The sequence below is a fragment of the Micropterus salmoides genome, unplaced genomic scaffold (genome assembly GCF_014851395.1).
Source record: "Micropterus salmoides isolate LMB-PRFRI ecotype aquatic unplaced genomic scaffold, ASM1485139v1 Ms_hic_scaffold_17, whole genome shotgun sequence".
Lineage (NCBI taxonomy): Eukaryota > Metazoa > Chordata > Actinopteri > Centrarchiformes > Centrarchidae > Micropterus > Micropterus salmoides.
The window spans coordinates 20,173,985-20,199,555 of record NW_024040817.1 but is presented as its reverse complement, the minus strand read 5'-3'; the positions used below and the strand labels follow the sequence as shown (position 1 = coordinate 20,199,555).

The 25,571-nt window shown below is 40.9% G+C and overlaps 1 protein-coding gene across 1 annotated transcript in view; it reads right to left on the bottom strand.

The window, feature by feature from the left end:
- gabbr2 (gamma-aminobutyric acid (GABA) B receptor, 2) overlaps positions 1-25,571 on the bottom strand; it is a 203,150-nt gene that overhangs the window by 60,522 nt on the left and 117,057 nt on the right. The window contains exons 5-13 of the mRNA XM_038725903.1: positions 21,566-21,631; positions 20,882-21,070; positions 19,963-20,205; positions 12,770-12,830; positions 8,496-8,576; positions 7,499-7,649; positions 7,018-7,150; positions 5,735-5,842; positions 2,644-2,766 (exon numbers count right to left, since the gene is read on the bottom strand). Coding sequence (XP_038581831.1) covers positions 2,644-2,766; positions 5,735-5,842; positions 7,018-7,150; positions 7,499-7,649; positions 8,496-8,576; positions 12,770-12,830; positions 19,963-20,205; positions 20,882-21,070; positions 21,566-21,631 — 1,155 coding nt within the window. The remainder of the gene's footprint in view (positions 1-2,643; positions 2,767-5,734; positions 5,843-7,017; positions 7,151-7,498; positions 7,650-8,495; positions 8,577-12,769; positions 12,831-19,962; positions 20,206-20,881; positions 21,071-21,565; positions 21,632-25,571) is intronic.

Sequence of the window (25,571 nt, the reverse complement as noted above, 5' to 3'; positions counted from 1 at the left end):
CAGGTAGATACAGCTCTGTGAACCCAAGGTCAGTGTTACTCCCAACCCTCCACATTGTGGAAGGGAAATGCAGGGAGAGGGGAGGAGGGTCTGAAAAAAGACAACAGAGGGAAGTCACAGGGGAGTTGATGGCCTAGCATGATGGGAGAGCTCACAGGAAACTGTATAACTAATGGTCCTTCTCCTTTCGTCAGAGCTAGACTCACTGGCTCCTGAGCCCTATCCACCATGGTCCCATTCCCAACTGCTAAATGGCCGTTCAGACAGAAGCACTGTGTTAAAAAACACAAGGGGAAATGCTGGTGGGGGTATAGGTGGTGGGGAGAAATTAAATAGGACTACAGTTTGACTAAATTGTTGACTTGCCTTGTGGAGGAAGTTGTTCCAGCTTCTGGTTATAGTGCAATATGTTTATTTGTTTCTCTTTAAAATCTTTATCACCATAAACACTGTTTGTCCATGCTATGTTTTTCCATCGCCTCTGTATTTCCTCCTTACCCCCTTTTTGGGTATTTGGGTTGCCTTCTGGTTTCTGGTCCCACCTGACAAGCATGGGGGCCCTGGGCGCAGAGGAGCTGCAGGCTGCCTGTCCCCCAGCTGAGCCCCAAGGGTCCACTGCTGCTGGTGCTGGAAATCTGGCAGGCTGGGCAGGCATGTGGAGCCTCTGCCTCAGCCCAGGCATGCAGATCCACAACCCCAGGGGGGATGCAGACTCTTACACTGAGTAGTTAATATATTCACACCATTCCCCTGGCCGGGGGCTTAGAGTCTGAGAATACTCCACAAGGACCTGACTGCACACACTGACAACATTAACAAATGAATATGTTAAGCAAGGCTTTGCTACACCCTTTAGGCGGGCTTAAATGTATAAGTGGCTATCATGACAAAGGAAATACGGCTTTGTCTAGAGTTGTACAAATGTGCTAAGTATACCTTCAGAGTACGCCAAATGGATATCATGCATCTATACACTAGTTTCTTCCTCAAGAGATCTCCCAGAGGAATTTTCATCAAGGACCGGGCTGACCTGCTCCCAGTACTCTTAGATAAGCGCTATTTATCACTTCATAGGATTTAATTTAATTGAAGACACAAAAAAGTCAAAACTGGGTGAAAGACAGTGTCAGCCACCCTCCATCCCCGCAAGACCTTGGTAACCTGCAAGCAGACAACATGAGGATCCATTCAATATGATCAAAAGAAGTCCAGAAAAATCCACCATTGGACCCTTCCTTTGCTGCACTGACCTTCTGATAACCTCTGATTAGTATAAGGATCAATGAGGATCAAACCAATACTGACCAATAAGACAACTCACTAGGAGAATCACCATTTACCAGTATCCATGGTCTATGGTCTTCAAAAATAGATGACCCAGTCTCAGCTGCAGTGGAATGATTGCTATAGAAGCAACAGTAAACATAATCTCTCCTGTTCCACTGAGTTATTCATCAGCACAAAATATAGTAAAATAGATTTTTCAACAATGCCTTTGTTACTACAACAAACCCAGTGACATGAACATATAAGGAAGAAAAAACTACTGTCACTGCGTTTTTTGTTTCATATGGAGTGGACATTCAGATTTAACAAGTTGCAGTGGACTTCATTACTAACAAGTCATTGTCACACACATATACAGTACCCATCCAAATTGTACAGTATCCCTCACTGCACCAGCTATATAACCCATTTTACCATTACACTGCATTAGTTTCCCTCGGTCTAATGCAAGCCCATCTTTTTGTGTAACAGCTTAATAGATTGAGGAACAAATGAGGGCAGCAGCTTCTAATGTTTAACCAGTCGAACACTGAACCATCCATTTGACGCCATGAGCTGATATTCTCAGTAACACAACAAACAAAAAACATTCTAAGCTATTTGAATATATACAGCTCTTAAATATTCCTGACTAAAGCATTTAACCCAGCGTCTTCAAGCAGTGTGCACACACTAGTGTTAGGCTTTACCAAACAGTGAAGCCACACTGCATTATATTTTATACTTCAGAAATATGGAAAAAAATTGCCACCAAAGCAACTAAATCCCCTGAGAAAATAAATATGCAGCTGTGCCTTGCTAATTCACAGTCTGCATTCCCTTAATACCGCTGACAGTTATGTGCTAATATGTCACGCCTAACTGAAAACACATTTGACACAACATCAACCTCTAATGACAAAGCTACAGTATGTTTATTTTAGCCGATTGGGCCCAAAGCTAGACTATCCTATACCAATCTCAAAGATTCTGAGTCTACTCTAACCAATCACAGCAAAGCAGAGTTAATTTCTGCTCCATACCATGCCACCTCTCCAGCAAGGAGAAAGTGATGCCAAGTGCCTCTTTTCCAACGGGCCTTGCCAATATCTCACATCCAAGCTGGCAAATGTCCGGCCATGGGATGAGCACAGGAGGCAGCAATGGCTCGCATCCTGACCCAAAAATAACTAGCACAGCAAAGATTCTCGCGCTACAGCCCAACGCCGACATTTTATTTGCCTAAACTCACACATGCATTTTTGGAAAGAATCTGTGTCACTGGGATTCTCCCAGCTGAGGCTAATCATGTTACATCAACATAAACAAAACCACAATCAAGCGCAAGTTTAGACACGATGTGAGAAAAACACTGACCTCCAAGTTGTACTCTTCCACGATCCTCTTAAGTGGGTCCACAATCTGCCAGCAAATGAGGATGCACAAGTCGATTAGCAGCATCCCGCCAACGATAATCAACAACTTCTGGTCCTTTATGATCTGGAGGGGGAAAAGAAGATGAGGTGCTTGTATCAGCTCCAATAGCACACACCTGCTAATGTTATGTAATAGTACAGTATGTGTGTTTGTAGATCCATTTCAAGAAACATTTCATATTGACCACCGTAATTATGTGATTCGCATCCCATCTCAGGACCTGGAGCCCTGCTGGTTTCATTCTAACCATCTAATCAGGGACTGATTACAATGCATTTAGCTGCAATTAACCACCCACTAAGATAGGAAACCAACCAAAGAAGTCCAAAAGACCAAGACCTGGTTCAGAATTCGATACAGACACTCTTTCACACTGTGGCAAAAGTAGTATATTTAGCACATTGTGCACAATACGCCCACATATGAGGGGTACTGGTGGACATTCAGTTCTCAATACTATGCCACCAACAAGCCCTGATTTTGTTGCCTTGTAGCGAGAGAGTGTGGAAAAGATCCACCAAACAAGAGCCAATGCTGTCGACCACTAAAGCTCCTCTTTTGTACCATGAACTTTAGAGGGATGAAAGCCGTGACCTGTTTGTGATCTTTATTTATAATGTGTTTGACTGGCTGGAACGACAGATCAAAGGAAAGGTCAGGGAACACAGGCTGGGCTGTGTTTGAGAGTACCACATAGCCCAGATGCAGCACAGTGGTCTCACACAGGTCCATATCCGCTGGTGAGCCCAGGATGAGATGCATGAGGGGATCGTTTTTTGATCTTGTGTCTTTTGATGGTGTTGGCATTGAATAAAAATAGGCAAGACGAGGGGCATTTCTTTTAGAAATACTGCAATGCTTCAGGAGGAAGGTAGCAAGGTAAGAGGCAGGGCAGGTCAAATGGCTATACAACAATTAAATAAATAACAAATAAATGAAATAAATTGCGTTATAGCTGTAACAAAGACAGGCAATTTAATTATTTTAGGGAAATTTACCACAAAAAAGGAGCTCTACACCACCATCTGCTAAACTGTGATATGTTACTTTGCCAAATGAGTCTGTTGGAAAAACTATGTAATGACTCTAAATTACCTGAAGTGTTATATACTGTTTTCCTTCTCCCAGTAATATTGGCACTCAGTTGGGTTCTAGTGTTTTTGTGTCTACTGATGAATCTGTGTGCATGTGCATGGACATGTATCCAGCAATATGTCACTAAGGAGTACTCAGGAAATTACTAAGATGGGCAGACTGACAAGTAGCTGCCACAGGGGCCTGGGGGTGAGAGTTGAGTAAGGGGTGATGTTTTCTGTTAGTGTGCATGCTTCTCTGTGTCTGTGGTGTGTGTTTGTGTGCATTTGGAGAAGGAGGACATTGATTGACAGCCACCCCCGACAACATTCCCCCCAATACACACACACACACACACACACACACACACACACACACACACACACACACACACTGTCTCTGGCACTGAGCTCTTTAAGAAGTGAAGGAGTACCGGGCGTAGCCCACTGAGTGGAACCTTTATCGAACCCACCCCTGATTTACAATCTGTGTTCTCCTAGTGCATGGATAAACGATGGAGGGAAGGAGAGAGGGATGCAGTTCCAGCCCCACTGTTCATCCCTCCCCTTGACATTGGTTGACAGAGATTTCAGGGTACCAACAGCAACTTCAGTCTACTGAAGCCAAAGCACTTAATCTTTGCGGAAGAAGTGTGATGTGTGTAGACCATGAACCAACAGAGAATACATCTTGAGGTTTCAGGGCAGAAATATGCAGTAGCTGGGGAATACTGTTTCTGAAGAAACACTTGTTTTGTCTCTGTTAGCAAGGGAAAGAGGGAACTGAGCCCAGATAATTGGCTATGAAGGGTCAAGGCAAGTGAGCTCAGAGAGGCAAAACGGTTTTGTTTTCCTCAAGTGATTACTCCGAGAAAGACAATGAATTAAAATAATATGAAAGGACAGATCCAGTGTGAAAAAGCTGAAAAAACATGTGGTGATCTTATGCTGACCCTGACCGTCGAAACTCAAGTCAAAGTAGAGCTCGGTCAAGGTTCCTTGTCTTTTAACCTGTAATCTGGGTTCTCTTCATTTCATCTGTTCTTTGGGCTCTTTTTCCAACTTTCTCCTTTTTGTCCAACCTGTGTCCAACCTACTTTTTTTTGCCATTTGTGCCACAGTGTTTTTCTTGTCCCTTTCTCTGCCCTGCTTTGCCTTCCTCCTTCTGTCTCCCAACCCTTCCTTTTGCCCATACTTCCCTACATCCCTCCAATCTCTCAGACTCTTTCATCCATCTCTCTTTCCTCCCTCTCTTCCTCCTCTCTCACTGGCAGGCCACCCACACTTTCTCCAGTATGCAAGAGGATGAGAGAGAGGGAGAAAGAGACAAAGAGAGGGGGTGAGCAAGATCTATAAATACAAAAAGCCAAGCACAGTTACAACACTCGGTGAGCTCGGCACCACTTTATATAACTAGGCCAGTGAAACAGATTGTGTCAGATGTTTAAAAAGCCATTTGTATTTCTGAAAGTTTTTTTTTTCCACAGAGAAGATTCTAAAAGCAGGGGCCAGTGGCTGCCAGTCTCTCAGGGTGTTTGTTGTGTAGTATGAGTGTGCACCCACACATCAGTGCTGGGCTTTCAAAAGGCATGTGAAGGTTCGTGGATAAGACTGTCAGGTCTACATGTTTTACTGGAGATGCTTGTGGTTATATGAATTAGTCATCCTATCCAACAGACGTACATGGTGTGATAAGAAATAAAAGGTTCAGTACCAGATTTAACCATAAAGGATAATGTACCTATATTGGCCATTCACGAAGATAGCTTCTGCTAATTTGGTGAAAAGAACAAAATAAAATAAAAAATGTTAAAATGAATGAAAAATCAAAGCACATTTGTCAAGGAGACATACAAAGTGCTAATCTTTGTGCCGTGTATTATAATTTCAACAATCAAATGTATCAGTAAAAGGGAATTTCTTCTGTACCCTTGAAATTTTTTTAACATTTGCAATACCTTCTTCTTCATCTTTACATTTTTGAAGATGGCGTGCACCCTCCAGGTCTTGGCAAACATGGCGCCAAAGGCTGTTGTGTATCCAACAATGAGGATCCATGTCCGCACCTATCAGAACAACAGGAACGCACATAATTGTGTCATGTCCTAAACTGGCGATCAAAGCTTAAAACATCTGATCTGACAGGCATTAGCATTTTTCTCAAGTTCATTCAAAATAGCATTGTGAAGCATTCTAAAAATAAGAAGCTGTCAGATTTATTCTTCATCTCGAAGTGTTGAGCTCTGGGAGAACGTCCTGGACCGTGGAAGCTGTCACACTCCTGAGAACATTTCATCTTAATGAAAAACAAAATGTAGACCTCTTACTGCTTTGGTACAAAGGACACTGCTGTGCTGACATGTTTTAAAAGCTTAAAATTTGTATATAGACTATGAAGTCCTAAAATAGCTACAGAGTGCTTCTATATACTATGTGTTTGACTGCTGCGTGTGACACACTTGTTTGTTTTTATGTGTATCTGTGCACCACATTTACACCTAGCCCTGTTCATGTACCATTCTCTTGCACATCTAAAAGCAATAAAGCCATGCAGGGATATAGCACTGGGTAGAGAAGACTGCTAGAAAAAAAAAAACAATTACACCATCTATTCTAAAGGAGACCAGCACATATTGATTGTTGGTGAATGGATCAACCTCTGTGCTCCCTTTCTGAAGTGGCAGGCTCTGTTTTGGTTCTGCAGCAGAGCTTTAGCCAGGTGGTGGTAGCTCGAGACGTGCCCTGCCTCACATTACTCTGGTGTGCATGTGAATGTGTGTGTCTCTGTGTCTGAGAGGGTGGTATCTCAGTGGAAACTGGTTATCACTGTAATCAAAACTCTTTAATTAATCCAGCATGTACATAGTCGCACAGTAATGCTACCTGGGGGGAGACACTTAATGTGCTCCATGCTAGCTAGAGACCCGGAGAGAGAGATTTAATCAGCTTTCACTTACAGTTGGTCACATAGCGCATGTGATTAGGGTTCAGGAGTATTTTTAGCTCATTTCACATATATAAAGTAAGAAGACATGACATGAAAACATGACATGACTGAACATGTGACTATTGTGGCCGTCTAATACCATGACAAAAACAATCAATTACTGTAGTCAAAAAATTAATAAAAGGATTTGTCTCCACAACTGTTTCAATCGCACTACTGGAACTGAATATAACAGGCATCCAACCCCAACTTCTATTAATTAACTTATGTATTAGTGAGAAGTGTGAAACTCACAGTGCAGAGGGTCTCAAACTCTTTATCAGAGACAAAACCTCCATCCAGGCCAAACAGGAAGATAGAGGCGTAGGAGAGTAAGCCTCCTAGGATGATCAGATTGTTCATGTAGGGACTGGACATCTTGATTAGTCTGAAAGAGAAGATTAGAATCAATTTAAATAGAACAGAATAAAATAAAATAAAATAGTGTCAGATGTGAATAGCATATTCATGAAAAATACATTGGTATGGAGGAAAATGAAATGTGAAATAATAATGTACCTGCAGACAGTAAAAGGTTAATCATCATTCCTATGCTTCATCACTTTCACTTCAGAACCATTCAATCTCCCCCGATTCTTCCCGTCCTTCATTCATTCATCTTTTCCCTCTCCCTTAACGCTAACCCCTCATTTATTTTCTCGCTGCACCGTCCATCTAATCCCTGCCTCCATCCTGCTACTCTTAAAGCTGTGCTTCATCAATGCCGAATGCTGACCTGTGGTTGCGGTTCTTGATGTTGAAGAACAGGAAGGCCCCTGCCATGAGCATGCCGAGTATGGTGATGGTGGACAGGATGCTGTAGAGGGGGACGTTGATGTGACGGCGCTGCAGACGCACAAACGTACGATCCTTTGGAGGCTCCACGCCTAAGAAGAGAAGGTGTCATAATGTAACATTTCTCACTCAAATATTGTTTTCATGGATGTGAAGGATTGATCTACAATACAATTATACACAGTATTTGAACAACAGTGGTTTTCTGGACTTTCTCTGGCGAGGTTTCTCTCTTCACTTTGACAACTTAAAACCTACTCCTTTTTTTTTCCAGATTTCCTGATCCTCAGTTTCCCCTAGTTGAATGCATGTCTCTCTCTATGTACCACATTCAAGTTATTGTGGTTAGAAACTGCACTTTCGTATCTTTTGCTCTATTTTTCTCCCGCCACTGTGCCAATCGATTGCAGTGGCATCATCTTACACATCTCCACTTACTGTGGTCAGGGATGTGGAAACAAGAATCTTAGCTGGTACTGTCCTAGAGTTTCTGTATGTGAGTCAAGGCCAAGAAAACAGAGAAAGAGTGGGAGGGCAAAGAAGGGGAGAATAGTCAGGGGGATCGGACAAATTACAAAGTATGTCAACACAAGCAAACATGGGAGGAGTGAAAAATGGACTGGTAAATAATTTAGTTGAGAGAGGACAGTTTAGAGGGGGAAAGGAGAGTGGCAAGTCCCTACACTGGGTGGTGGTGTCTGAGTATGTCTGAGTATGTGTGCTGGAGGGAATTTGGGCTCAAGTGAGCAAGTGAACGAGAGAGGAGAGTGCTTAGGTGGTTAAGTGATTTTACTTTTAACATATATATAAACACACATCAGATGCATCAGGACAGCATTTTTCTTCTTCAACGAGTTTTACATTCCTCCAACAATGCTCACACAGTCACACATAAATGCAGGCACATACACACATACTGTATCAAGCCTTCTTCATACCTTGGAACCTTATGGAGTTGTTGATGAGGTCCAGCACATCAGCAATTGCGTTGTACTCGCCCACCTTCACTTCCCGGCCCTCTGTTAAAGAAACACACAAATGTATAGACATTAAAAAACATGTACTAGATATCAACACCAGTTTCTTCAGCCTTTTAAAAGCAATTAGCAATCTGCTAAAATAGTTTTAAATTGTTTGTTGTCGAACATGAACCATCCATCATCAACCGCTTATCCTGCGTCGCGGTGGGGCTGACATCGGGCACAAGGCGGGTTACACCCTGGACAGGACGCCAGTCCATCGCAGGGCCACACATAGACGAACAACCACTCACGCTCACACCTAAGGACAATTTAGGGTAACCTATCAACCTAGCCTGCATGTCTTTGGACAGTGGGAGGAAGCCGGAGCACCCGGAGAGACCATGCAAACTCCACACAGAAAGGCTGGGGCAACCGGGGTTTGAACACACAACCTTCTTGCTGTGAGGCGCCAGTGCTAACCACCGCACCACCGTGCCGCCCTAGAACATGAACGTCTGTACCAAATTCCATGGCAATTCTTCCAATGGTTATTTACCATAAATGTATACATAATGTTGGTGCTTGATGAAAATCTTTATTGGGTAACGTCATCTCCGAGCCATGAATGTTGAGATATTTCAGTCTTGATCAAATTAGTGAGCGACTGCTCGCAAGGCTAAAAGTAACATTATGTGATCTTATGGCCAACAGCCCAACAACTGACTTAATGTTTACACAAGTTTTGGAGTTTTCTAGCTTGATTTATGTGAAATCTTTGGTATATTTCATTATCCAATAAGTGCTGAAATAATGGATACCAGATACAAAGCAACTTGAAGGGTCTATAAAATGTAGCACCAGTGCTCCTTATTTGGAGAAAATGTAACAGAGGCTTCTTTGAGAGAACAAGTAAATCTAATTCAAACACTAATTGGACACAGTGAAGAACGACCCAGCTTTAAGCTGCACAGTCTGGCAGAGAGGTACAACCTCACAGAGACCTTTACATCACAGGATCTTTCAAAACCCATTAGTAATACAACAAAATATCCCTAACACAGAATTTTAAGGCACTCAGTAAGATTATCTTTTAAGATTTACTATTGGTAGCTTTCAGAAGCAGCTTAATATGACCAGGAAATGGTCTTCCTGTTTTTTACTGTCTCAGTAATCGGTTTATATATATAAAACCGATTGCTGAGAAGATATATATATATATATATATATATATATATATATATGGTGTTTACAGGCTGCAGTGAACAGACACAGCTATTTCAAACACAGCTATTTCAGGATTTAACATTTTCTCTTTTAGAAACAACAATGAGTCTCTCAGGTGTAATATTGAAGGAAGCATGACCTTGTCAGACAAACCTGAGCCATCACTCTCCTTCACTCATAAAGATTACTCACTTAGAGTGTACACCAGGGAGGAGAGAAGAAGGACATGGGATGAGAGGACAGATTATTCAGATTTTTTTTTGTAAGCACCACAAACAACCTGTAATTTGTTCTTGTGGTGTCTGTCTCTGATTCTCCCTCTAATCACTCATATACAGTAGGCTCATTGAACTCCTCAGGTGCATTGTCCTTGACTAGGAAAATGACAGATAACATCAGCTGTTGCAGCATCACAGGGCACCGCGTTCCTCTCTCCTCTCTCTGCCTCATTTGATCTCCAATTTTGGCATCAAGGCATCAGCAAATGTTGAAAAAAATGCGACAATTTCAGAACAGTACATTTTATGTGCATGCACAATCAGGATTTGTATTTCTCAAACTTCTCAGCGCTGAATGAGGATCAATAACCATGTTTCCCTTGACCACGTCCTTTGTTAGGATCTAAACAGCAGAAGGGATTGTATATCAGCGCTCTTCCTTTGAGATGCTAAAATACTATCCCAGCACTCTATCCCCACAGGGAATATTGATGGCTACAGCAGGCTGGTAAAACTCAACCTGTCGCTCAGCCTGTTTAATGACATTTCATGCCTATTTGTTTGATTAGTCACTTTAAACAACTGTAAATCAGTGGTGAATTTGTAAGCTGGACAAATTTTGACTTAGAGGTAGAGTAGGCAACATTGGAGAAATACCAAGAGACAGCTAGATTTTGAAATCATCCATCCAAAAACCATATTTTTTTATGATATTCATGTCAGATCTGTGAATGTTTAAAATGGAATTTAAGTTGAAAGGACTGTGAGAGGTCTATTGCCTGGAGGCAAACTGACAGCAGTGAGGGTGTTGTTAGTTCAAATTCCCGCAAAAATTAACTCTCACCTGAGGGGTGTTGTAATTAGTAAATCCTATCATTTATCTCTAAAGAGACAAAACATCCTAACATTTTACCCACACGTATCACAATGTCACCTTACTGGTATATATATTATTGAAAGGCCATATTTCCTTTTATATCATGCTCAGTAGTGCTTTGATTTAAAATACTGTACTCAGAGGGATTGCAACTGCGATCAAGACCTTTTGTAGCCAGCTATCTCTTATCCCCATGAGAAACAGTGGGAATAAGAGCCATTGACGCCCCTGACTAAGAACGTCTAACTGGGCAAAATGGAGCTTCAGAGGCTGAAGACAGATGATAGGGTCATGTTGAGGATCACTGCCTTCTAAAATATTCAAGCCAGGGCTGTCCCTCCTCTCCTCGCCACACAGCTCAGGCTCTTGGTGTGTCAAAAGGGTGACAAATTCACAATCCCTGACAAGTGAGGAAGGAGTGATACGGTGAAGGTTAAGGAGGGATGGAGGAGAAAGCTAGAAGAAGATACTGAGAGATAGCTGTAACACAGGGGAGGGTTTGATTGAGGAACCAGAACAGGGAGAAGAGAAAGTAAAATATGGATGAGGAAAGAAAGACAGACAAAGTGTGTGGCTATGATTCAGGCTAAAGCATTTGGGCTTTTGTTGTCCCATCATCTCCCAGTCAAACGGCTCAACCTGCCCTGAAAAACTCTCTCTGTCTGCACACATTTTTTCATCATTTATAACACCCAATAACACTGAGCACTTGTCTATTACAGCATGATATTTTTTTTTGCCTATAAAATGGCACACGTTCATGCAGCACTAAAAACTCTTACTGTGGAATCGTGTGTGGTCTCTCTTTTTGTCAAAACCACTGAACCTGGGTTTTAACAACATTGGCATGCATACGTGCACCAACAGAGGCACGCACACATACTGCTCTCTATCTCATACATACACGTACACAGAGTGTGATGTAAGTAGCCAGAGGGATCGAAACCCCTCTGCAGTGGGGAAGATAAGATGGTTAGGCAGAGAGGACTGAACAGCTCCATGCAGTGTGCTACATATAGTCTGGGGAGCCTAGGAGCTGGGAATCCCCTGCATCAAGATGCAATCTCTGGGTTATTCTCACACTCAGCTGGCCCTGCTGGCTCAAAAACAACCCCAGGATGATGCTATGAGGACAGAGAGTATTGAGGTATGTTTTTATGTGCAAACCTTGACTGTCCAGACGTTCAACCTATCATCAAACAAGAGAATAAGCACAGTAAAGGACCATGGGCCTTGCAATTTAGAGTTTTAGATTCACCTAACCTGCACCCACACAGACAGAGAGAGGGCATGCAACTGCATACAGAAAGGCTTGTGGAGACTTTCCTCGCCAGAGAAACAGTTTAAAATGTTTCATGTTTGTGTTTTTCTGACAAACAACCCTTACAGTCATGCGAATAATGACTGTCCTCTAAACAACTAATGAGATAAATGTGAATACAAAGCTTCTGACTTCAAAACTGTTAAATCCTTCAGCCTCCCTTTCCCGTGTGTATGACTCTGCTGCAAGCTTTTCCTAAGTCCTGTTGGTCAGGATTCATTTTAGGTACAGACATATCAACCGTGGAGGCTTGAGAAATATAAGTGGCTTTCCAAAAACTGAGGTAATCCTGCACTGCATTTCTGAAACAATTGCAGGTTTTGCTGAACACACACGTGCAGTGGTTAGAATTCAACACATTATAGAAATAATTCTAACTCCAGCTCAGAGAGTCAGGTCCAGAACAAGGGTGTCTGGCTGGAGGTGGGTGTGACAGACTGAATGAAGTGAGCACAAAAGACACATCAATATGGCTTGTTGTTGATGCCTTGAAACAATGTTTTCCATTCAAAATAGTCTGAGCAAAGGTTAAAGTCCCAAATGACTTACTGAAGAGAATAATCGAGCCAAGTTAATCTGAGGAGTAGAGTAATAGAGGCGTTACACATACCTTGAAACTGATTGAATTTTATTGTGCCCATCCTCTCTCCGTTCCGAAACATGACTTGGCCCTGAAAAGAAGAAAAAACAAAAAAATGTGTCTTTGATATTACATAAAACATAGGAATCACATATACTATAAGCATTTTGAATTATGAAAACGTTGAACACCGCTGAAGAAGATGCAGCATAAGTAGTAAAGTGAATTTCAGTAGAAAATAAAAAAGCAGCTTAGTTCCACTAAATTTATGCACAGTGCTTTCCTGATACTGGAGCGTTGGCAGGCAAAGGGCAGAATCTCGGCTCCTGCACATACTGCATCTCATTTGATTAGAAGTGGCCAAAACTGATCTGTTTATAGAGGTAAACAAAATTATCTTTGGGCCAATTCATTTGCTAATATCCTTGGAACAACATCAGATCAGCAAGGCTGCCTGATTTAAATGTTTCATTGGTACAAGTCTGGGCTCAGAAAGCATTTATTTAAAATGCTTTTCTTTAAGTGTTTCTCGTATTTGGTTGCAGACAAGTGTGTGGTGGTCAGTGAATGTATCTGAGATATTATTTTAAATTTCTCAATAATTATTTCTCACCAAAAGGTATGTTTGTCGGTCTAACAAACCCCCTAAATGTTACAAATAACAATGCAAAGACTTTGATTTACAGTTTTTCTCAGTCGCTTTGGTGCATTTCTCAGATCAGAATTGAAATTCTCAAAACTAATTGTTCAACCTCCACATCATCTCGTCACTTGTGCACATCATAAAAGCGCTTTCTCATTGTTTTGAAAAAATTGCAAATGACTTGACACACTGATGCAAATGATTATGTACAATTGTCTGCTGTTTCCTACATTATCAATTGCTTATGTCCTGCTGATCACAATGAATTATACCAGTCTCTGTTGAATAATCTTACCCCCTAAAACATCTAGGCACAATTTCATTGCATTAGTCACTACATGCAAAATGGTTGAACACGCTATCAAAAATAAAAGTTAAAATACTTTATTCATGTCGTTTGCCTACAAGTACATAGCAACACTCTCCCACAATACCATAAATACCAGTAAACAGTAACAATACACAGTGAGCAGTAATATATATATATAAAAAACAAATGTTGTTTTCCCCTGAGAACGGGATAATTAATTTTCTCGTGATCATGAGATAACAAACCATAGCTGAATACAGGGGCTGGCAGGTGCGTTTCTTTAGGATAATTTCAAAGCAATTACAAGTGTCACTTGTAAGCTCAGTTGGTAGAGCACAGGGCTCAGTTTGATTAGTTTGATTCCTGTTCTTGTTGACATTCTTTTTCTTCTTTTGTGTGTTATTTATTATCCTCTTCAGCAAAATTGTTATGAAGAGATTGAGGGGAATCCAATCAAACGTTTCCCGACGGCTATTTCAAAGGTTCTGAAAGTTGTCTGGAAATGTGTAACGTTACATGGATTCCCCTGAAAGAGAAGGAATTTTATCTGCCTGGGAATCATTGGGAAATGAAAAGTCCATAGGTTGATGGATGTGGACCAAGAACATCCAGTCCAGCACGTGCTTTACAGTAATGTGAACATGTGAAACAGTCCTTTCATAAGAACTTTGTTGAAGAGGATTATGAAAAATATTAAAAAGAAAAATTTTGTCTTCAGTGAGGATTGAACACACAACCATAAGACTGTAAGTTCTGTGCTCTACCAAGTGAGCTAACCAACAACACTGCAAGCCACAATATAATTACCATTATGCTTATCTCAAAATTACGAGAAAATTATCCCATTATCACAGGAAAACGGAGTAAAAAAATATTTGATAAGGGCTTCCGTAGATTAGGGCTTCTGCATGGATATGTATGAATGTATATATAGATAGACATTCTATACATGTCTATTTGAATTTTTTTGTAAATGTGTCCTGAATTGATGAAGATATCTGTTGTGATGTGGAAGAGAATCTGGGATACAACAGACCAGAACGTCAGCCAAAGGGGTGTATCCCATGCAACAGTCCTGTCTCTTTCTTTTCTGTATTACAAAGACATGCTCTGTCAACAAATTACAGTATGAACAGTAAAAGCATAGCTGTGATTCCTGTCCTCTCTCCTGCAATGTATAACTTTGTACTAGTGAAAGTGATATATACCAAAAAAGTGCAGCCTTGTGCATTTTCAATCATTGTCATCAAAATCTTAGCCAAAATGTACATCAGAAAATACTTACAGTACACTGTTATATTGACAAGATGGCTAAACATTTTGACTTGCTTGTTCATAAACAAGACACAAGGACTTGTCGTTCTGATGGCACTGACATGTTCAATGACATAAAGATTTGCTTTTGAGAGATAGACTAAGGGTTTTGAGCAAGTTATGGGCTTTTGCAGGTAAACCACTGTGTTGTGCCGTTTGTACTACCTGTTTCGAGAAATGTATTTACTGTTTTGCAAATGTTAAGGATGATTCGAGAAATGTACCAAAGCAACTGAGAAAAACTGTAAACTCCACAGGAACAGCATAAGCAATTTCAAGCCAGGGAGTCTCTGGCAAACGCAGACAAGGTAGCCAAAAGCCATTCAAATTTGTGGCAATCTCGTAAGACATATTCAAATCAATTTGGCGTCTGTCACTTTGTCTCTTCTGTGTACTCCCATTCTTTCTCTCTCTTGTTCTATTTTCTCCTTCCCTCCGTCTCTTTATCTCTCTCTCTCTCTCCCTCTTCATCTACCAAGACTGTTCAATTAATTCAGCCTGCCATCTGCTTACAGAGCTCCTTAATTACACATTTAACTAGGTTTACATATTACTGGCTGGCTAACAAAGGTGATGGGAGAGAGCGAGAGATAGAGACAGAAACAGTGAGAGATGGGGACAGACAGACAGATAGACAGATAGACAGATAGATAGCAATGGCTGATTAAAAGACAACTAAGGGGGAATTATGGGAAAGGAAGCTGGAGAGCCAATTTTGCCTCAAAAAGATGGCAAGCTTTGAAGTAGCGGAGCAGGATCCCACCCCTCTGTTTGAATCTGTTTGATGTTTATTTGAGTGTGTATGCACTTAATATGTTGTCGCATTATGCATATACATGCATGTGTCCTTGATGATGTGTTTGTGTGAGCAGAATGAGCCACTCCCGAGTCTCCAATGTTGCCTTTACCCTGGTGATGTACAACGGATCCCATGCTACCGATTTCACATGACACTGTTAATCTGACCCATCAATGCTAACAAGTTCCTTTCGTCACACACTTCTTTTTCCTACAATATGCAGTGCAATTATGCCTGAACTGTAAGTAGGACAGCGCAGAGCACCTCAGTTCAGCTCATTAGGTATTACGTTCAGATAACTGTGGTGTGTAAACAGGGTCAGACAATGTGGGTTGAAAACAGAGGAACTTGACTTGAAGCTGTAATGACAGTGAGTGTATGTATCCAGGTTTTTAGAGTAGCTGCAGCCTCGCGCTCTTGCTGTGCATTAGCATTGCCACCATAATTGCCCTTCACATCACCAAAAGTGGAGCTATCGCAAGCCTTATTGAAATGGTGTGTTTAACAGCCCCCAATTTGTTCTCTCAAGTGTATACACGGTTTGTAGAACAAGCAAAGTATATCAAACACACGCAGGCACTGACTTTGACTTTCTTAATTGGAAATAAATGTATGCGCTACAAAGATTAAATTAACCTCCTTTGACCAAAATTCAAAGAAGCGACTGTAAAGCCTCTTTCCACAAGGTATTATGCTCCTCTGCAGCTTAGGCAACCTCACTGGAGTGTATTGACCCAGACAGGTGTCCCTTGTCTAGAATTCAAAGGACGCTCAGACCTGAGTCACAATGGTGGCTGGTGGAGCAATCACTGTGTGTGTGTGTGTGTGTGTGTGTGTGTGTGTGTGTGTGTGTGTGTGTGTGTGTGTGTGTGTGAGTGTGTCTTTCTGAGGTGAGACAGGTGGAGGCGGCCAGGTATTACTTTGTCTGTGGAGGTGAGAAAACTGTCAGTGACAGGAGTACTGGGGTCAAATGAGATGTCGGTCTATGGGCGGCAGGTGTGACATCCTCCGGGTTTTCAGAGTTTGAGGTGGGAACGCAGTTGATGCGAATGGAACTGTGATGCACACACATACACATGTGCATTAACCAACACGTTAACAGAGAAAAACAGATGCACAAACCCCTCCCCACACCCTCTGTTTCACCTCAGTGCGTCTGTTTGATGTGACTGTCAAGCCTCAGGCTTTGCTACTAACCATTACCCAGAAAGACACTGATACCAACACGATGACCACTGACCACAGATAAAAACACAGTGGACCAAACCTATGCCCACACACTTGTCATCCCCAATCACAACTTGCTGAGTCTCTTCCCATGCAGCCCTCCCTGGTGTATACTCCAGTGTACATCATCCTGCCCTGAAAGTCTCTCCCTAAAATCAGCCTTCTTCTCTGTGGCCCTGACAGCAGCCAGATCAATACTGTGGAGCCCATGATCACTCTCCTGCCGCTGCAGCTACCTCTGCTATGGATTCAGCAGCAGGACTGCCATCAACGCAGAACAGACAGAGTTTGTTCCCTTGAGACATGTGCGTGTACACAGCAAATGGACAGCGTAAAATCAGGACATCAGGACAGACATGAGGCTCAAGTCAGGGTATGATCCCATATGATCAGAGCACATAACATTTAAACCAACAGCCATTTGCCATTTCACTAGCGCTTGCACAAGGATTAATTTATTGGAAAGCCAGTAGAAGTTATTGCAATTCACAGGCAAGCCAATTGAGTTATGTAATAGCTGCTTTTGAAATCTAAATACGAAAATAGCATAAAAGATGTATGCAGTGTGGAAAGGAAATTGCCTGCCTTTGCCTATGTCTTTGATCGCTGTGTGGGTGGAAGTTTCTATGTGCTAAGTGTGTGCTACATACAGGGAACACTTTTGATCTCATTTCATGCAATCCCTTAAAAGAACAGCTATAATAGTCGATAGATCTCAAATCTTTTGGTACAAAGATGCATTTAATTATTTTGCAATGCGGCTGTCTTCAAACAACATAATCGTTTACTGTTCAGCCAATATTGTTGCGCCAAATTTCTTTTTTTTTGCTATTGAGGATTTGTAGTTGTCAAAATAAAAAACATCATTATGAAAAGAATTCAGCCGGTTAAACAATAACTGTAACTGATGTTTTGTTTTCTTTAGGACATCAACAAAAGTGTACAGATTTACTGTCGCTATCCTGTCCATTTCCCATTATGTTATTTGAGCTTTGATTATGTTCCACAATGATATGTTGTTATGTAAAACTAAACAATCATGTTGTCATGTGGAAACGGTGCACTCTCTCAGACCTCAAAATCAAGAGTCTAATTTTTTCATTGTTTATGTCATTGCTTCATCATTACACTGCAACAGCAAGCTTCCCACTCAGGGACAAAAGCAACATTATTAATAGGATTCATTTATAAAGTGTGACATCAATAATGGCTAAAAAGCAATACTATACTAAAGTGCAATATAAAGTGATGTATATATATATATCTCACTTATGTGCTTTTTAAAATGTTCTACTTTTACTCTGCTACTTTCAGAGAGAACCCCCTCAAAAGGGCCTTTTTCATAATGAGCATGTTTACTTTTGATTGATGAGTACATTTTGAGGCACATACTTCTGTAAGTTTCTTAATCAAAAACTTGAAATTGACTTTTACTTGTAATGGAGTATTTATACACTACAGTATTGCTACATTTACTCAAGTAAAAGATTTGAGGGCCTCTTCCGCCACTGATGGCTACATATGTAGGATCAATACTGATATGAAAGGAGAGAATCAGATATTTAGCAAATCCCAACAACCTAACAGGACTTCATCATCGTGCGTGTGCCTGGAGTTAAAAGGGGATGAAATGTTACATGGTCAGTCGTCAATATTCTTGCACTTCTTTCCTTCTCTGAGTCTCTGAGGAAGACTCAATGTCAGCCTGCTCCTGATCAGCAGCCCTGAGTGGATCTGGGCTCAGAGAGGAGAGAGTACAGGGGTGAGGAATGACGACCCAGAGGAGTTGGTATGGTCCTGCCCCAGGGACGTTAGCCCCAAAGGAACCCACAATAACACAAGTCAGTAGCCTGTACTGATTTTCTGCGAGGCTACATTCCTTTCTCTCTCTTTCTCTCTTGTCCTGTTGATATATTTAGTATATTTGAATCTATATCTCTACCTTATTGTCTCTATTACAGTATTTCTCTCTTGTGTCCCAGCTTGACTTTAGCCTCTCACCCTTCCACATGTACCTCTGTCATTTTCCAGCATAGCCAATATGTCTCACTCTTCTTCTCACTTGCATTTTTCAGGCCATTTCTTTGTATACTCAATTATGAACATGATATGAGTAATGTTCTGCTGTACTGTAAAGCCCTGCATGTCTACTGGCTGTTCAGGCTGGGAGCAGCATGGTGTTCTCTAATAATGGAGTGGCCTTTACAGGGGAACAGGAGATATCCTCTAACAGCTCAATAGGAAGTGAGAGTGAGCAAGCATACACACACACACACACACACACACACACACACACACACACACACATACACAGAGCTTGTAGCTAGCATAGCCACCAGGATCAATCTTGAATGCACTGGAGGGAGTCGGCAACACCAAATGACATCACTTTAGGCTTCATACAGAGACAAAGACGGCTAAGTAACCTTCTCTGCAAACAAGCTTCCAGCCTTACAGAGAAGTAATTAATGCCACTATTTGTTGTTCTGACATTTGCCCACTCCGTACTGTACAAACACAGAACACATGGACACACAGAGTTTGTGCCTCATCAATATTAACAACAACATTTTTCCTGCATGTACATGCAAATGTTCAGAATTTGTGTGTCTGGAGGGTATCCTGGAGTGGATAAGACACATGCCTTCGGTGTGAGAGACCCAGGTTCAATTCCCACTGCAACACATCCACCAATGTGTCCCTGAGCAAGACACTTAACCCTAGTTGCTCCAGAGGTGTGCGACCTCTGATATATAGCAAATGTGAATTGTTAGCTAAATGAGTAAATGTAATGTAGACAATCAGTCTTCTGATGTACATTATGAAAGTTAGTTAAGTAAAAGAAACCCATCTTAATTACATAATGTTCATATATATATATATAGATGTACAGATATATAATAAAAAACGCAATATGCTTCATCACTTACTGTAACACCAAAGAAGTTTGTCTCATTCATGACGTCCAGCACCATTTTTCCCACTTCGCGGTCATCCACAGTGAAGTTCTGGTAGGTGTTCTGCCTTTGTTTTACCCGGAGCAATTCCATCACTCGAGTCAAGGTTTTAGCAATGACCCAGATCCCATCATATGCAAAGCCATGGAACTTGCTGGCCTCCACACCTTTCTGCTGAAGCTCCCGGCTGTACTCCCTCTCATACTCCTTAGGCGTCTGAAAGAGAGGTAAATAAAAGGATGAAGATGAGAAAATGTGAACTAAATATCTCTTACTTTTTAAAGATGTTATTTTTCTTTGTTATTTGTGCAACTTTGTCAAAGGAGAAGGGTTTATTTTCTATGCAATTTGAGGTACAAAGTTACTGGAAATGCTGTTTTGGGATCAATGCTCAAGTGCTGGGTAGTTCAGTGTGGAAAAAATTATTGATTTTGGTTGAGATCTCTGGTTTTAAAAACATGCAGATATCTTTTTTGTGGAGAACATTCTCTCATGTCTCCACAGATTCTTCTGAGCACAATTAAAGAGACATTGTAATTACAGGGATGACTAAGTTCTGGTCTATAAAAAGAAACCAAAATTAAATAAAGTTAGGACCTTCAACAAAACTGAAACAAAATGTTTCACAGTTCACCCGCATTTTATTTATCTCAGGCTGGCTGCAATATATTATACTATACATTCCATCAATAGCATAAATTGACCACATCTTTCTGAAATAACATCAAAATCAAGGTTGAATGTATTTGTGGTGAATTTTTCATCTCATTGGTACTGTGGATTTTCCTCACTGTTTCTCACAATTCAACTTTGACTTCAAGTCTTACAACACACTGAATTACTTGTTATCAACATTACAGTCTTCTGAAGCACAACTGCAGATGTCACTCACTCTGCCAGAGATGCCCTTTATCTGCCGAGCGCTGAGTGGTTCAAAGTCCACACTAATGTATCCCTCCATGGCTGTGAGCAGCTTCTTGGTGGTGCAGTTGGTGGTGTTGGCCTGCTCCCACCAGTTGCCCTGGTACCAGCCGGGGATAATCCATTGGTATTTACTGCCAAACATGTTCAGGTTATACGCCTGGATGGAGTAGAAGAAAGGAGGTTGAAGCAATCTAACCGTATGGAGATACAGTATGATATATGAAGATTAACATATATGTAATTATTCTAACTTAATGTGAGCTAAATGCAAAACGAGAGTGTGGTCTGAGAGGTTTGGTCTATTGCCAACTGAGCATAAAAAATACTGAAATCACAAACTAAGCACCAAGGGTAAAACATAACATGAGCCCAAACCATCTAAAGCCAAATTATGTGACCCCAAACACTTAAGTGTTAAATTTAGCCACACTGATTCTAATAGGTTCAGATTCGTTTTTGTCAGGTTTGTGCATAAGGCATATATTCACCACTAGATCAAACCAGATCACATCATGTCTGAATCATTTGTTCAAAGAAGCACTGCACCAATTGTATACCAAATGTAAGATTTTTGTCAGAACTTGGCAAGACACTGATAGACAGCACTGACAAAAATTGATATCCGAAAGCTATGTGTAGACTGGAGACTTACACAGCAGAAAACCTTGGCGGCCAGGTGCTCGTCAAACTGGCCAATGATGATTCTCACATCGTTGTCCTGAAAAAAGAAAGAATAAGTCTTGAATTGACTAATGAATTAAAAGGCAAATATGAGCTAAGTTTTCCAGGACTCATGCACACAAAATGTTACAGCACACCTAAGGTACCTCTACAGAATGTGTTTGATGTGAAACGGCATGGTCATAAAATCAAAATTATACTGTATCACTGTCACCATACACTATCCTTTAGTATCCTCTGGGTAGTACCCAGCTCAGCCACAGCCTTTTCACCCTGCTGCCTTCTGGGAAGAGATATAGAAGTTTCAGCTGCCGCATTACCAGACTGAAGAGCAACTTTTTCCCCCAGCTATCAGACTTTTAAGCTCAAATTCAACCTCAGCACTGCTCCATTGATTATAGTTTATTTCTGTTTACCATTTTTATAATTGCTTCTGTATTTATGTATATTGTCTGCTATGTAGCTGAAGGGAGTTACAAAACTCAATTTCACTATATAACTTGTTATATTGTGACAAATAAATGTACCTACCTACCTGCCTACAGTGTTCATTACACTTCTATTGTGATTTTGTGACCCCCTGGCTTTACTGTAATCTTGTAGCACATGTTAGCCATATTTGCTTGTTACCCAGGAACTGCTAACAGCCATTAGACAAAAAAGACTATCTGCTCTAGGATCACTTTCCTTGTTTGTGATGCCTTTTCTCATCATTCTGCAACATCAAATTTTATTAAGAAATGGACATAGAATCAGCCATGTTGCATGTTCCGCATTTTTATCATAAAACAGTGTATGTCTATCTCATCAGTAGCTACTAGGTATGTGGGATCTGAATGGCGAAGCAGCAGATGAGAGGCTAAGGTAATTTTAAGTCGCACTGCGTCAATCAGTAACAAGAGAGACATTAATGTCAGTGAGCAGAATTGCCAACCAGGCTGGAGAGCACAAATTTACATGGGGATTCAGAGCACATGGCCTGGTGATTGACTCAGTAAATAATTCAGCTTGCCCGGGTGGAAGTGCAGCATGTTTCATGGTGGGAAAAAAGATCAGGCTCTGGGGCCAACAGTCTGTCATTTAGTGTGCGCAAGCACATCTATTGTACAAACAGCACAGGCCTATACACACAAATGCACATAAGTGGATGTGTAGATGTGTGCATATGTGCGTGTCAAAACACAAACATTACAGTACAAAATTGCTCCAGATCCAATCCAATATTACAGACTCAACTTTGATGAATCTACATGGTCAGCGAGGCTGGAGGTGATGTGTGATGCATGGAGAAAAATGTTATAAGGGCCTAATTTAACCCTGACAGTGCAGACGGACAAACAGAATACCAAATCTAAGGATCCAATCGATTATGTTATTGACTTTAATGGAAGACATACTTTATTATTTTGAGATTAGTCACCAATAGTCATCTTGTAACAGGATTCTCATGGTTTAGGAATACATACTAAATACTGAGTGTGTTTTCTATGCTAATGTCATGTACTTTAAGTGCTACATGCAGTTCTCAAGTGTTCAGTCCCGTCTATCGATTAGGTGAAAATGCTATACATTTAAAAACAACATACAACAAAAAATTTTAAGTGGCATTCTGACTTCAAGCAAGGCCTTTTTGAAATGCAGTTATGAAACACAACACTCTGAAAATATGATTTATAGTCGATCTGGGTTGAACTGTAATATAAAATTAAAACAAAGAACAGTGAATTGACAAACACACCTGCTGTAATTTCAGGGAACCTGTGGTGTCCTGCCTGTATTCTGTATAATGAGAAACCATTACAATGCAGTTCATGAAGTCCTCTTCCCTCAGGCAATCTCTACCATATGTCATGCACCCACAGATCGGAGGGGGCAACCAATCACTGTCATCACAATTCCAATTCCTTAAGGAGCTACCAGCTCTAACTGCCAAACATTGTAGTTAAGCCTCTAAATATATTGGATATAATAGATAGATTTTATAGAGATAGAAGATAAATTTACATTAGTTAGATAGACGATGACAGATAGATATACCTATAGCTTTCTAGATCGATAGAGAGACGCTATTGTACCAGTCCCAAATTCAGCTCTAGGGTTAATTTCATCACAAAATCATCTATATATATCTAGCATTGCATATAGGACACTATACTGCGCATATGCGCGCGTGTGTTTGTAAAGTGCGAATGGCTACTCAATAATACTGCCCCTCTCTGGACGAAAAGCACTTAACCCAAAATGACACCAGACTTCGTAGTTGTGGGCAAGGCCATGAGTAAATGTGTTGTATTCGTGCATTACAGGCCAACTGGGGCAATACTTGGCCTCAAATTACTCTCATTGCTAGAGCTTTTATATAACTATAACAATAATTGTTCTCAAAGAGGGTAGTGTTAAGGGCAGCCTTGACTGCTTTATCCATGACAGGGTTGTTTGTAACTTTATGATGGTGATTTATATGTAATACTGTACCTCATAAGCCCAATCAGGCACCGTTAAGGCTTATTAGGCGCACACACACATGTACACACACACACACACACATATCTACACACACACAGAGTGTACTAATGATGGTCTTTTATTAGGTTGTAGGAGATGTGATTTGTAGACTGGGCAATGTGTTGCTTCTTCCCACTAAACCATCCCCCTGTCTGTTTGTGATGATTACTGTGCAGCGAGTGTGCTGTGTGCAGTGCATGTAATCCAGTGCACACACTTGCAGGACAGATTTATGTGCCTCTTAGCTGAGCATTGATTGTTATACACACTGTAATGACCACATTATCTGAACCTGAATAAACAGGCTGCTGCATTTTAAATTAAAAAAGTCACTTGTCGTCACAGGGTGTCAAATGACGTCCCAGTGAGAAAGTCTGACAAAGCGTCTGTATTTGACGCTATGGGGTGGGAACTTGTTGTTATGTACCACAATATCTGAGCGTTCTTGACCTTGTCACTAAAAGCACATTTGGGGAGAACAAACTCAAAACAACAGTGTGACACCATTGGTGTCTCAGACCTAGAATTTGGCGTGGATTGGTCCTTAAAGATGGATGTGAAGAGGACTGTGTTCGCAGAGTGAGACTCTTGCTGGAACTTGGTGCTATTTAGGGATTTGGACCAGCAGAGGTGCTTCATCAATTTGAAACGAGAGCCAACAAAACACTGCGGATTACAGGAACAGCAGCAGCTGTTCTGATGATTATTATCAACAACAGACCATATGAAATGGACAAACTTATAATGATAAAATCAGTGCAAACCATTTGTCTTGAGCTGATCCTTGGTCCCTGTTGGTCCGCAAGACAATGAAGAATGCAAAATTAGTCTGTATTTTAAAAAAGGTAATTTTAATAATTGGGATTATATATGGTATAATTAGGGTCAACATACAGTACCTACTGCACAGGTTAAAGAGGTTGTGGATATGGGTGCTCCCCTTAACACCAGAGAAGCATTTATCTAAAAAGCTGGTGAATAGTTTTGCATTGATGCGTAATCATACTAGAAAAATTACTTTTCCAATCCAAGGTTTTTTTGTGAATTCATTGACTTCTTGCTGTTGACTCTTCAGTGTCAGATTTCAGAGCTTTGTCCATTGAGAACACTGAAAGTAATGCATGTATGGAGGGCCCATCAGTAAGGCAATAAAAATGTTTAAAAAGAAATGGACTATCCCCTAACACATCATATCTGAGGAGCTGAGTTCTGAATGCATGATAAATAATTAAATCATAATAAATAATAAAGTGTTTTAGACTTTATTTAGATTCTAGGACATTCTTTTCTCATGTGGCGCTCCATTGAGTGCATGCTCTCGAAATCTTATAAAGCCCTGGTCTATAAAATGTCTGCTAGCATTGTTATTTTATGTTTAAACTGAAGAAGAATAAACTTGATTGTTACTATGATTAGAAGGTAGGTGTGGGTGTATGAGTGCATAAGTCTGCTTGTGTGTGGGTGTGTAAGCC